The sequence below is a fragment of the Elgaria multicarinata genome, chromosome 3, assembly GCF_023053635.1.
Source record: "Elgaria multicarinata webbii isolate HBS135686 ecotype San Diego chromosome 3, rElgMul1.1.pri, whole genome shotgun sequence".
Lineage (NCBI taxonomy): Eukaryota > Metazoa > Chordata > Lepidosauria > Squamata > Anguidae > Elgaria > Elgaria multicarinata.
Window position 1 is genome coordinate 110167152 of NC_086173.1, and position 14213 is coordinate 110181364.

General features: G+C 41.5%; 1 protein-coding gene across 1 annotated transcript in view; it reads right to left on the minus strand.

The window, feature by feature from the left end:
* Positions 1-13564, minus strand: part of IQSEC1 (IQ motif and Sec7 domain ArfGEF 1) — a 418970-nt gene extending 405406 nt beyond the window's left edge. Inside the window, exon 1 of the mRNA XM_063121250.1 lies at positions 12654-13564. Coding sequence (XP_062977320.1) covers positions 12654-12952 — 299 coding nt within the window. The 5' untranslated portion in view covers positions 12953-13564. The remainder of the gene's footprint in view (positions 1-12653) is intronic.
* Between the last annotated feature and the right edge of the window lie 649 nt (positions 13565-14213).

The following is a 14213-nucleotide window of genomic DNA, read 5'->3' on the forward strand; positions in this document are numbered from 1 at the left end:
AATGATTCACCTGTTTTAACACTGGAGTCTAAGTCCTGGGCGGTGTAAGAAATTTTATCTTGGAAGTGCATTGCAAACATATCACAACGGGTGTTTGTTGGTTCCACAGTATCCTTAGTGCCAGCATGAAATAAGCCCTGGACAATCCTGAAAAGCTTGGCTAGGCAGCACATAGAGAACTCAATAGAGGCAGAGATATATTGGGGTTTGTTTGGTTTTTTGTTGCTTTCACTGCTCCTGAATATGCCTGACTATAATTATTATTATTATTATTATTATTATTATTATTATTATTATTAATTTATTTATTTATATAGCACCATCAATGTACATGGTGTTCTGTTACATCTGCTGGGAGTTTTCCTCCTTCTGAACTCAAGCTGTGTACTTGGACTTACATTTACCCGGATATTTAATATTTTGGATATTATGCCAAGTTAAGTTGTAATTGAAAGGTTGTTAACATGATTTTTTATAATTGTGAAAGGTTTGATGAACTGACATCTGTCAAAGATAATGAAGATTCCAAAGAATATTGCCATCACTCCAGGCATGAGACAGGATGATAGTTATAATACTGACACTGCTAGAAACCAACGTTTTTTTAAAAAATTCTTTTGAAGTATACAGGCAGCAGCAATATTCACTTCCTGAATCTGCTTTGCCATCTTATTGTTAATGCTGTGTGTAGCCTCTTAGACAGTTGATAAGGCTAAGACTTAATGCTTAACAATGATATGTCTATCACAAACAAATATTAAGCTAAAGGTATTCTTTAGGCAAGGGTGCTGTTACATTAATGTAAGCTATTGAGATTCATAAGTCTCAATTAAGTCAGATATTATAAATAATATTAGCGTATTTTTACATTATGGCTCTCAGTACATCCAGTGCAAAAGTTAACTTTTCATTTGTATACTTTATAAATATGTGGATTTTCTTCAGCTTGGGTCAGCCATCTCTTTTTATTCAGAAGAGGCAGGGAGATGAAGTGAAGTGGTACAAAGTACAGGAAAGCTATCAGTCTATTTTAATAAAACACTTTTAGTCAGAACTAATTCTAAATGAATTTAGAATTTTCCACCTGAAAACTGTCAGTTACCTGAAGAGGTCTCTGATGGAATACCTTTTCACTTAAGAGAAATTAATGAAGTCGCCAACAGCGCTTGAATTTGTACTATTAAATATAACACAAAGCTATAATAAGAGCAATAACTTCAGAGTTTTGACCTTTCCCCCAAGAATCGATGAAAGATCTTGTAACATTAACTGTGCAGGTCCAGGCCCCCTTGACACCTAATCCCAATACAATGTAAGCTTTATTTACCAACATTTGAATAGGCAGTAAAAGAGTAAAGAGAGTCAAACTCCCTGCTGAAATCTCAGTTTTCCTGCTCTAGGTGAAATAGCTCTTCACTGTGAGGAACTTCTACTGTTATTGCTCTATGCTGGATGATTACTACTAATGAAAGCTTACAATCAACTAGTCCATCAACATTCCCTTTGTTTATTGTAAGGTTAATTTTATAGTCATTTACTTACTACATTTGAACTAAGTGAAGCAAGACTGCACATCAGTAGTTTGCCCACAGAGACTCTGAAACTGCCTGGACTCCAGAGAGAAAAAAAGACTTTTCACTATTAAACTACCTATAAGTCTCACATGCATTGGAAGAAACATACTGATGGGGTCCATCAGAAAAAAGTGGACTTTTAAAAAAAATTATCCGAAACATCATTGATGGCAAAGGGAGAGCAGTCATGACAGCCCTGTAAAGAATACTTCACTAAGTACATTGTGAACTGCACAGCTTTGGACATCAGGAAAAACTGTTAGAGCAGTGTGACAATGGAACCAATTAGCTAGGGATGTAATGCACTATCCCACAGTAGAGGCATTCAAGATGCAGTTGGACAGCCATCTGTCAGGTATGCTTTAAGGTGGATTCCTTCATTGAACAGAGGATTGGACTTGATGGCCTTATAGGCCCCTTCCAACTCTAATATTCTATGATTATATGACCAGGGTGCACCACCAAAAATACGCTATCTCCAGTAGCCACACTCTATCTTACTAGGGATGGGGGAGAACATCATTGGGTTCATACTTTAATACAGACTGACCTAATTCATACTTCCTAAACTAATACATGAAGTGCAACACAGGTATTCTTCTCTGAATTTTGCAGTGCAGCTCTCTGATGAGAAGCTATGTACAAAAAGGCATATATTAGGGGAAACTGCTTCCAATAATGTGTAGATTAGGAAAATGCATACAAAAGCACATACAAATTTTCATGCAAATTTTTAAAAAGCATTTGTCGGATGAAATGTTCAGCTACTTTTATTTTTCACAATTAAGAGTGAAAGCTATTCATTACAGAAGGCCATCAAAGCTAATTTTACTAGGGTCAAATGGCTATTTAAAAAAGGCTATCTCGTTTATTCACTCCTGATGGTAACGACCAACTCTTTTTCAGACCCCAGGGCCATGAATTTTACAAATTTTTAATTGTTTTACACTACCTTGCTCCTTCCCTTACTTCATTCCAGCTAACCATAATTCTGAAACTGTAGGAATATTTCCAAAACATGCAATAAACCATATGTTTGAATGGAATTCAATTTTAAGTTATAAATGTTGATTATTGGTGTTTTTTTTTAGGAAAGTAGGCTCACAAACACTGAAAAGACTATTCAGTTCACCTTCCTCCACCTATCCATGAAAGGTTTAAGGCAGGTAATCTATGGTGCTAGTGCTCTCACAGAATGGCTGCCATAGGTTGGCTGCTTAAACTGGTGAGACAAAAGAAATGTAACTTGATACAAGGCAGAGGTGGGGTCTGAGCTCCAAAACACAAAACGATTACTTTGAACTCAAATAAATCCAAATTGCACTGGAGGGTAGCACTTCATTTTGCAGCATGCCAGCCTCACAGTTTTGATTTTTAAGCGTAAAATTAAAATCAGGAAGAACAGGGAGTCTGATGGGTGCCAAAAGAGGTGTCTGTGGGGCACACTGGCATCATGTTAAAGATCCCAGGTTTAAGGACCCACCAATCAGAAAGCTAGTCAAAAACTTTGTGTCTCATAAACAAGAACAGAATAGACACAGGAAACTCCACCCAGCTACAACTATATCTAGGGCTACCTGGAGACTAAATTATAAATTAAATTGGCCTGTTCGCATAACACGCTAAACCATGGTTAGGCTGATAACCCTTTTGCAGCAAATGATTAGTGACCATGTTTAAATTGTGGTTATGTAGCCACCATGGTTAGGAATGATTCACACAACATACTAAGTAAGTCATGGTTCACATGGACGCTAAGCCATAATGTTTAGCTTAAAACGCTTAGCCACCATGGCTTAGCATGTCATCTGAACAGGGTCACTATCTACACATCTCCAAAGGGTTACAAATCTATGCATTACCAAAACCAAACATCCTCAGTTTTTATAAAATATAAATAACTGTATACACCATTTTTTTAAAAAAAAGAAATTGTTTACCAATAACAGCTTCATTCACATTGAGAAATTTATTTTTCTTCAGAAAATCTTGAGTTGTTCGCATAGGACCCATCATTGTTTGCATGACTGCAGTGTCATGATGTTTACATGCATGCCAATAGTGTAATTCACAAAGTAGCAGATATTTTAAAAGCTCATCATATTTTTTCAGATCAGTAAGAATTTCACCTTCCTAGCTTTTAAGATCTAAATTTTGCTTACTGTGATATATTTGTGTTTTGTAGAAATTTAAGCTTTCTGTATGGCCTTTATTAAATTTCAACAGATTTCAATATTTTTGCAAAAACCCTGATGGAAATTGGGGTGGGGGGAGTCACAACTCCACATATATCTGGATGATACTGATTATCTGGACCCATTTCAATGGGTCTTTTGGCTTGGATATGGCACTGAGACTGCATTGGTCAGCTTGGTTAATGACCTGTTCAGAGAACTGGATGTCGGAAATATAGCACTATTAGTTCTCTTGGACCTTTCACCTGTTTTGAAATCATTGACTATGGCACTTTGCACAGGTTTCTAACTTGTCCCCTATGTTATTTAATATTTACACAAAACCACTGAGAGAGGTCATTAAAAACTTTGGATTACAGTGTCATCAATATGCTGTTTAAGTGCATGTTGTGACATGGAGCTGCCTTTCAGTATCTATTTCTATAAAGCTGCAAACATCTTTGGCCAGGATCCTGGCATCCATACAGACCATTTGGAATGACGTCTTCCTTGCAATAATGCCCTCTTGCTTAGATCCACAAAAGAGGAAGCCTTTTTATATATCCAGTCTGCCAGAGACCACTAATGTCATCTCCTTTTTAGTCCCTGTCCCAGACCCCAAAGATAAGAAGATCTTCCTATGTACCACTCTACTGACTGGTGAAATATGTTGGGAAGTTCCTCTGCTCCCCCCAGCCCCACCTCCCCCAGCCAATTACAATAAAAAAGATTTGCTCCCAGAAGTGCTACATTGCAGCCACAAGTGGTAGGGGTCACCATTGAATCCTGGCCATAGAGTTTATTATAGATTCGCAAGGCTTTTACTTTATTTTCCAAGTATCCATGCTGCTTTCCCTTTTGTCTATTGTATTTCTTTAATAAATATCTTCTGACATTTGGACCTGAGATTTGAGCATGACATTTACATTTATTATTATTATTATTATTATTATTATTATTATTATTATTTATTTATTTATTTATATAGCACCATCAATGTACATGGTGCTGTACAGAGTAAAACAGTAAATAGCAAGACTCTGCCGCATAGGCTTACAACATTTGACGACTAAAAGCTGAACAAGTGAATTAATTTCCCCAGTAATAGTTGTGTCTGATGTAACATTGGTTGATATGAAAGTATCAAGATCTGTGATGGCTCATTCACACAATCACATCATAATTACATGTTACAGTCACTAAGTAATTAGTACGTATGTGTAAACCAGCCCCTAGAAATTAACTTATTTATTTTTGGCATGTGCAATCTGCATCTGATAAAGTAGGTATGGTACAAAAGTCCATACCACAATAAACCAGGTAATCTAAGTTTTTGTTATTTATTTATTTTACCAAGGAAACAACTCAATCCAATTTAATAAACATAATCGGTAATTTGTCATCAGCTTTTTAGAAGCATTCAAATCCATTCTGTCATTTAAATTTAGCAAGTATTTCCTGCCAAGCAAGACAATCACTAGGGAACCACGAAATACAGCTATAAACACTCCTAAGCAGTAACAATAATTTATCTGAAGTCCTATTATTTCATCTCCTAAATTGCTTTGGAGCCATTTGGAAGAACTAGGTTTTACTGAGTGGACAAGTTTCCAATCTCAAGCAACTTCTTGAACTAAACACCCTATATTTCAGGTGATTGAAATCCTTGCCTATAATTTTATGTTGGCCTATATTCGACTAGAGAATAAGACTAATGTCTAAAACTTCTTCATTTTGAACATCACCTGCTAATCAAGATGATCACTGGTGATGTTGCTGAATGAACTTGGGACCTTTTACATTGAAAGCCTATAAAACTACCATATCACAAATCTATGGGTCATCCTTTAATTACTACTTGTAGTTAAAAGAACTGATGCTATAGCATCTGCCTAATTTCTGGTATGGAAGGACTTCCACTTAGAATTGTTTCTGGTTGGAATATGGCATATTATTTTAAAGACTGTGCCATTTTAAAACATAAAGGGAGTCTCCAGTACACAGTCCTTCTTGCCTTGTCTCCAGATTTTTGTATCGAGTAATGGGTTAATCAACCCATGATTTGCCAGGGTCACATGCCACCACCATTTGAATATGCAACCTTAAATTGGCCTGACTTGAAAACCTGGACACTATGGGTTAATCATGGGTTAAACAACCCACAGATAGCCTATGATTTGTTCTTAGGTTAACTGTGAGTTGTTTAATCCATAGACCTGGTTCACACATAACAAAAACCCATGGTTTACTTAATTCTGGGTTATTGCCTTACCCAGAGTAAACCTATGTTTTCACTGCCAGATGATTGAGCAAACCATGGGTTATTTTTCAATTTCTGCGTTGTTTGGCTCCTGGCCTTTTGCCCACTCCCTCCCTGTATCTCACGTGCCTTTGCATACTATAATACTGACCTGTAGAGTGACTGGCTTTTTACACCATTCTTGCCCACCACCTCTGTAGCCTGGTGAAACATATCATGAACAACCCATAGTTCTGGGATCGCACCTAACAACCATCCATGGTTTAAACAACCTAGAGATCATAACCTAACAACAATCCATGGGTTTTTTGTGAGTTGTTTGTAGTTAACAACTTATAGTTAACCCATAGTTCTGGGTTCGCACATAATGTTAATCCACAATTCAACAACCCATGCTAACATAAATCATGGTTTAGCATTATGTGCAAACCTAGCCACACTGCCCAGGTTCGCACATCATGGAACGACTTCCAGTTGGACTTCGCATATTCAAAATGGTGGCAACACATGCCAAGGAAATTAATTAACTCAAGATTTGATCTTAAGCGCGAATGCGGCCAATGGAATCATGAACATGAGTGCATTTGCTTTATTTATATTTTTGGAACTGTTTTTACATATTTGTGTACAATAACCAACACAATTTAGAAACAAGATAAAACAAAGCCATAAAACAAAAGGAATGTAAAATACAGCAAAAATTTAAAACTCAGTAATTCCAAAATTAAAACAAATGTTTTTAAACTGAGAGGAACAGCTACATGAACTTGGTGCTGAAAAGGCCATAGGGATGGCAGTGTCTGAGAAAGATCTTCCATAACTAGGGTATCACTACTTAAAATGCTCTCTCCCTGGTAGTTACTGGCTCTGTTCAGAAGACACCTTAATCATGGCTTTATCCACAGTGAATAAAGCTTTTTGCCTTATTCACCATGGTTAAAGAAGTGGTTTAAGGTGTCTTCTGAATAAGGCCACTAGCTTGACTTTATTCACCAAAGGAAATCAAATTAGGACCTCTGAAGAAGATATTGAGGCTGGTACATATGAGAGAAAGCAGTCTCTTTTGGTAATCTGGTCGCAAGCCAGTTAAACAGTTAGACAGTTAAAACCAGCACTTTGAATTGTGCCTGGAAATGAAGTGAGAACCAGTGCAGCTGAAAAAGTGCAGGCGTACATCCCAATTAGTAATCTAGCAGCCCTGTGTTTGACCAACTGCAGTTCTTGAACCATTTTTAAAGGCAGTTGTGGCATTACCCCACAATTGATTATATTGTATATGTCTGAATTAGTATGTCTGGTAAGTAGGGAATGTTAGTAATGAGTGGGTGTGGTTTATGATGTAATAGATAGGGGGAAGAAGAGTATATAAGGAGTGTGTTAGGAGTTGGGAAAGAGAGTGTTTTTAGGTTTTGTTTTCTTGTGGTTTTTATTTGTAAAGTAAGAACAGTTTAGATTCTGGGGACTTAGGATTGGTGTAAAGAGAGAGAGATGGTTCTGAGTGATGAGATGTATTTCTTAGTTCTGCGTTGAAAAATTCTATTATCCCATTTTTAGCATTTCATGGGGTGTGAGGGGTGGGAAAATGAAAACTCTGGCGAAAGAGGCTGGGAGAGGTAAGATTTTTGGAGAATTTTCTCCTTGGGGAAGGGGACAGGCTTTCCACATACGTTTTAAAGTATAGGCAGTTTTGAGGGGGTCTTCTTTTGATTTTATCTTTCCCCCACCATTTTTTTTTTTAAACTCTGACAGCAGGAGCCCAGGAGCTTTTCCTGAGTGCCTAGTGGAGAGGGCAAGGTCACACGGTCTCCAATAGGCATTCACTAAGAACTGCTGGGCTTCTCCAGGAATAGAAAGCCCCCTCAGCAACTAGCTACACCTTTAAAAGGTATGTGGAAATGCTGTCCCCCTAAGGAGAAAATTCTGCAAAAATTCCCCCCTCCTTGTGAAAGACCGGGGGAGGGGGGAACAATGCTTCTTTCGCAGGGAGAGAAAAAGTTCCTGACAATAGCGTGCAGGATTCGGCACAGCACTAGTGATTAGAAGCTAACTACTGGTCCTTTCTGCTAGTTTGGAACAGTTGTATACATTGCTTTATAAGGCATGTTCACAAGCATTTTGTTTTAGATTCTTTTGTGTTTTTAAATAAATGATGAACAATGCTAATGCTGGGAGGATCTCTGCTAACCTGTGAACTAATTAGGGATCCACTTTTTCATGTATAGGTGGAATGTTGTTGTTTCCATCAGCAGCCATTCCACCTAGCTACATCAGAGCTTCCTGCTGGGACCAACTCCCAGTCGGCTCATCCCTCCCTGAACTGTCTCCTGCAGCAGCCATTCTACCAGGTCATTATGGAATTTCATTATGGAAGAGTTGGTACCCAAATTTGTTTATTCTCTTCTTCCCTGCCCATTTCTTTTCTATCATGCCTCTTAAATGGCAAGTTGTTATAGTAAACTGTAAAATCCTTTGAGTGCTTTGGCAGAAAGGCAATAAATAGATGCAGTAAAAATAAAGTTAGATGCGCACAATCAAATGCTAAAGTGTGTGTGTGTCTCTCAATGTATATGATTGCTTCCTTACATGGGTTACTTGAAGAGAAAAATCACTCAAATGGAAGGAAAGTTATGTCATGAACTATACAGACACTGATTCCAAGATTTATATTAGGAATCCTCCGGGGTGAGGCAGGGCTAATGGAGACATCTGAAGACAGGAATAGCAGAGCTATGGCCACAAGAGAAAAATTAAATTGGGGGATTCCACCTATCTGTGATAATATGTGATCCCAGTGTCTTTTTTTGAATTCTAATCCTTTGTATGACAGAGTTTTTGTATGCTTATCAGTATTCATGTATTAGAATGTAAGCCTATGCAGCAGGGTCTCGCTATTTACTGTTTTACTCTGTACAGCACCATGTACATTGATGGTGCTATATAAATAAATAAATAATAATAATAATTTTGGTGTATAGATTTGTAAGTTGATATGACCATATTGGCTGAAACAAGGCAGGCCTAACCAGTTGAATTTTAAGATGCCTTTCAATAATGTGTTGCTTTTAATAAGGTATTAGTTTTATATGTTTTAATCAATTATATGTATTTAATGGTGTTTGCATTTGTGTTGTACCCCACCTCGACCCAGAGGTAGAGGCAGGTAACAAACAAATATGTTGTTGTTGTTGTTGTTGTTATTATTATTATTATTATTATTATACAAGAAACTCAAGTATTCCCAACGAACTTCAAACAAAGCTAGTACATGAGTCCAAATGCAAAGTCTGTGATAGGTTGAACAGGAGGCAACTGTAAAAGAAGCCAATGTTTGTTTTATTACACTTGCTTGGGGATATGGTGGCTCCTATAATCATATACCCTAGAAACAATATATAGATACATTATTTATAAAGGACTAGTAGATAGATGCATTAATTTCAGCATTGCCTAAGGCAGAGACAGCTCCCAGCATTTTATGGTGGCTCAACAAGGAAGAACATGGCTTGTTGAGGCCCAGAAGGGAACCAGCATTTTCTATCTAGGCCTTAGCATCTTTTAATCACACCTTCACATTATATGAGGTAACCCTATCCACCCACCCCTCAGCTCCTACGTGCTGGACAGGACTGCAGAGGCCTGGTAAATCTGAACTTTCCCATTGAGCCTTTCAGACTATACCTCAGAATGATTATAACTATTCCATAAATATCCCAGATTAATTCTGATCCCAACATCAAATCCACTTAAGAGACTTAAAAAGCCTGAGTCGTCAAGGCTGTAGCTCAGAGACTGCTCCCTCTACAAGTCAAGAGAAATACCTTATCAAAACATGGCAAATCATTTGTTATTTCTTGTATGTCACTTGATAAGACAATGTGAGGGTGTGAGGGAGAGCTATTTGAGTACATTTCTAGGGCCATTCGCAGGCATTATTCAGTGAATTCGTATGTACAAGATTAATTGGGATAAAAAAAAGCCAACCCTCTTGTTATGAAAGCAGGAGATTTACTTCCTAAACAACAGCACATGTCCTCTAAACTGTTCAAGGAGCTGCTCCCCTCCCTTGTATAGGCTCATTTATTTGAAAGGATTTATCCTCAGTATGTTTCAAATCAATTGAACATTTTGAGTCCCTGGGGAAAAAAGCTGGTAGTAACATACTTTCCTTTAAGTTCTACATTATAAAATACATGGCATCACCCTAGACAATGAACAAAAATCAACACCAGAGGGAAAATGGATAAGAACAATCAATTTAAAGGGACATAAACTAGTGAATATGAAATCACTTAATCACATCTCTACTCTGTTTAGATTAAAGTAACATCCTTCCAAACATGGAATTGAGCTTCTGGGACACATTACATTGAGTCACAAATGGTAGCTAGTATAAGAGTAACGTTCTTTGTAATCCACTATAACCTAACCTCCCTGGTTGAAAATCAGCTCTGTGCAGCAATGATCGGTGAGCTTCTTCTTTGAAAGTGTTTTCTGTACAAATTTTCAAACACCAAGATTATGACCTTTGCAAGAAAGATGCATGGATATATTGCTACAATTGCAATGCAGTTTTACTAAAAACTTTGTGTGCTGAGGAATAAAAGTGTAACTACCAGTGCTAGCCAGAGTCCAGGCCCAATGCTTTGCATTGTAAAATATAGTATACTTAAGAGGAGTGGGGGTGGGGGAAATGCCCAAGGAGATATTGTATCTGAGAAAATGAATCAAGAGGAAGGCCTGGATTGTTCATATTGTTATGATGCAACGATTACTACATTGCTTTTAAAAGGCGAAAAACTCCGTCTGACTCTGCAATGTATGTAGAACTCACCATAGAAACACATAAATCTAATCACAAGAAATCCTTTCACTTTCCTTTGCAGGATACAAAGAGCATAGACAAGAGCTTAGACTATGGATTAAACAAGTGTTCATAAATTTGCATACAAAGAAAGCTGTTTTATACTGAGAAAGACCATTGGTCCATCTCGCACATTGTCAGCACTGACTGGCAGTGGCTTTCCAGGGGTTCAAGCAGCAGTTTTTTCAGCCCTACCTGGAGATGCCAGGAATTGAACCTGGGACCTTCTGCATGCAAAGCGGGGGCTTTGCCTACAGCCCCTCCCTTTTTGAGTGTATATTATGAAGAAAAGGCATGTTGTCATGGCTTTTAAGTGATGCACACATATGTCACAAGAGGCACCATCCAAAAACAGGAATCGTTTCTTCTCACTTCTTCTATGATGTTATGCATCACTAGGTTGGGAGATTGGGGGCCAGGTAAATAATTTATTATCAATAGTTACATTTAAATCTGCTGTCTAATTAATTACAGAGACATTTTATAACAGCCATAATGTTGACATATTTAGCTAAAAATGATCAATGGACTAAGCACTGCAGCCATAGATGAGAGAAATAATTATCTTCAAAACTACACTGCAACTGACAAGTTATATAGTTTAAATAGGAGGAAGTTCTTGCCCTCTCTTAAAGAAGCTTCCAAAACTTTTATTCTGTCATAAAAAACCAAACATGATATAACAAGAGCCCAAGAGCAAGCGCCGTAAACCTTTTACACTGTGAACTTTGATTAAGAAATACACTTTGCCATCCCTACTTAAAGTAATTTGTTAATTTCTATTTTAAGCAGTTAAAAAGAGAAGAAGAGAGGGAGAGTCAGGCAAGTGTAGCTCTTTAACTATTCCCGAATTGGCCTTACTTTAAGCAGTAATGCAGTTAAGCAGCTCCCCATCCTGGGTAAGCAGTACATGATTAATTAAAGATTAAAGCGCTCTGTAAATAGACGTAGAGGTTGAGAGCAAACAGGTTCCCGAAGATCAACAACTTTTAGATTTGAACTCGTCACTGTTTGGAAGGGTGGCCGCCTGCCAATGTTTACTGACCCTCATTCTGTCAGTTCCATTAGCAGCGCCTCACTCCACCTCCAACTGCCACTAACCACGTTGCTTTGCCTTGACTTACAGGCCCAAGTCGCCAGCCAGAACTAGAAGGCACCACCTGGGTTCTGCACATTTCTATCCCAAACATCTTTCCTTGAAGCCTTCTGGAGCGAAGGCTGCTCAGTCACAGCCCTTAGCGTTTCTTCCTCAGGCAAGCTCTGCAGGTCTCCAAACCCTTGACTCCGGAAACATCCCATTTGGAGCAAGACATCGGGAGCAAATTTCCCGAATGCTGCGGCTTTACGCAGACACTCTTGCTACTGCAGCCAAGTGGATGGATGCCAGAGAGAGAAGCGCGCCTCTTTCCTTCCTTCTACTTGGGTTCGCTCTAGCAAAACGTCGTCATCAACCGTCGGGGGATGTGGTGGTGTATATGCGCCTGGGAGAGGAGTGCGCTTTGTTTTAGGTAATCCATAGCTACGTAAACTGTCCAACAGCACAGGCAACCCGTATCTCACATTTGTCCCACCGGTGACCCTTGGGATAGAGTGCAGATGCCACGAACCCCCGAAAACTAGTTCTATAGACCCACCTGCCATTCGGACCTTCCCAACCTACCTAAAACATTTCCGGCTGTTTCATGGTGGATTTTTTTTAAAAAAGTAATGGTATTCCCAACCCCAACCCCCGCCTCCCCCGCCCCAAGAAGTCGATTAAAAGCCTCTCCTGCCGGGCTCCTTACTTTTCATCCTTGGCGGTCTCCTGGCCATCTCCCGGCGGCGGCGGCGGCGGCGGCGGCGGCGGCAGCAGCGCGGGCAGGGCTCCCTGCTGCTGCAGTAGCAGCAGCCTGCATGTGGCCAGGTGCCGCTGGTGCTCGTCCTGCAGACGAGCGTTCTCGTGATACAGCCGGGCCACTTGCTGCTCGAGCTCGTCTATCCGGAGCTTCTGCTTCTCCAGCAGCTCCTGCTGCGTCTCGATGATCTTGTTGAGCTCCTTGAGGTACTCCGCCGCCTTGCTTGGGTTCTCCGCCGGGGTCTCCATGGCCGCCCAGCCCGCCCGCCCGCCACACACCTTGGCGCTGTGGGGCTGGCCAGGGCGCTGGGAGGGGCGGCGGCTGGACGCTCAGCTCGGCTGAGAACGGAGAAGGGCAACAACCCGAGCGCCGGTTCGAATACTCCCCCAGCCCGACCGCGGCACAGTTGCAAGTCCGCTCCCCGGCTAGGGAGAGCCAACGCCGCTGTTTCTACTTCGGGCCGCCATTGCTCACGGGCCCTCCTACTGCTTCTGACCGAGCCGACCGGGCTTGCGGACGGTTGCTCCTCCACTTTGGTGTCCAGCCGTTCCGCGGCTCTGATGCGCGGGCTTTTGTCCCCCCGCTTAAGCCCCGGCACCGGCTCCTGCTGCCTCTTCGCCAACGAACCCCCTGGAAAAGTCTCCGTGGACAGCCCGAAGAGAGCTCGTGGCTAGTTCCCCTCACCTCCGCTGCTTCCCCAGTTGACGTCTCCTGACTCCCCTTCGCGTCTCTTCTTCTTTTTCTTCTCCTCCTCACGCAGGCGCTTTGCCCTCTCCTCTCCTGCCGGTTTCCTTAAGCAGCAACAGTCCTTCCTTGCGCGTGCCGACGCGGACGGAGCAGCGCGGAGTTTGGAAAGTGCCTGGATGTCGCGCTGCTTCTCGGACACCGGGGCGGAGCTGCTTCGTCCTGAGCGGCTCCGAGCAGCGCCGCGTTGCCGACTGACTGAGCCGCCGCTGTAGCTGCTGCTTGCTGCTGTCACCGCGGCGTCCTCTTCCCAGCCGCTGACCGCCGGGCAGGCGAGTCAGGCACAGCGCTTCACTCCCCCCACACTCCTGCCGCCGCCCCTTAAACGCAGCAGGATACACACCCCGGCTCGGCTAAGAAGCGGAGGGGCAGGGAGGAGGGGCGGCGGATGACGGCTGCGAACTCAGGCGGGGGACTGCTGGCCGGGGAGATAGCACTGGGGAGCGCCGAGAGGGAAAACAGGGCGCCCCAGAACGGCTCCTCTTTTGGCGGGAACCTGCGGGGAGCCCCGCGGAACAGCGCCTTGACAGGCGGAAAGGTGGGCGGGCGGGTTGGCTCGGGAAAAGGGGGCGCGCGCGCTCTCCCTCGGCCCCCTCCCTCTCGGAACTGGGAGGCAGCTACGCGAGCAGGTGGGGAACCCAGCAAGCCAAAGCGCCCCGCCAGGTAAGAGAAGGATTTGGATAAGCGTGTGGCGAGAAAGCAGAGCCGCTGTGGGGTATGTGTGCGCTTTAAAAACAACAAAAACATGGTTTTGGCCCTCCCTTT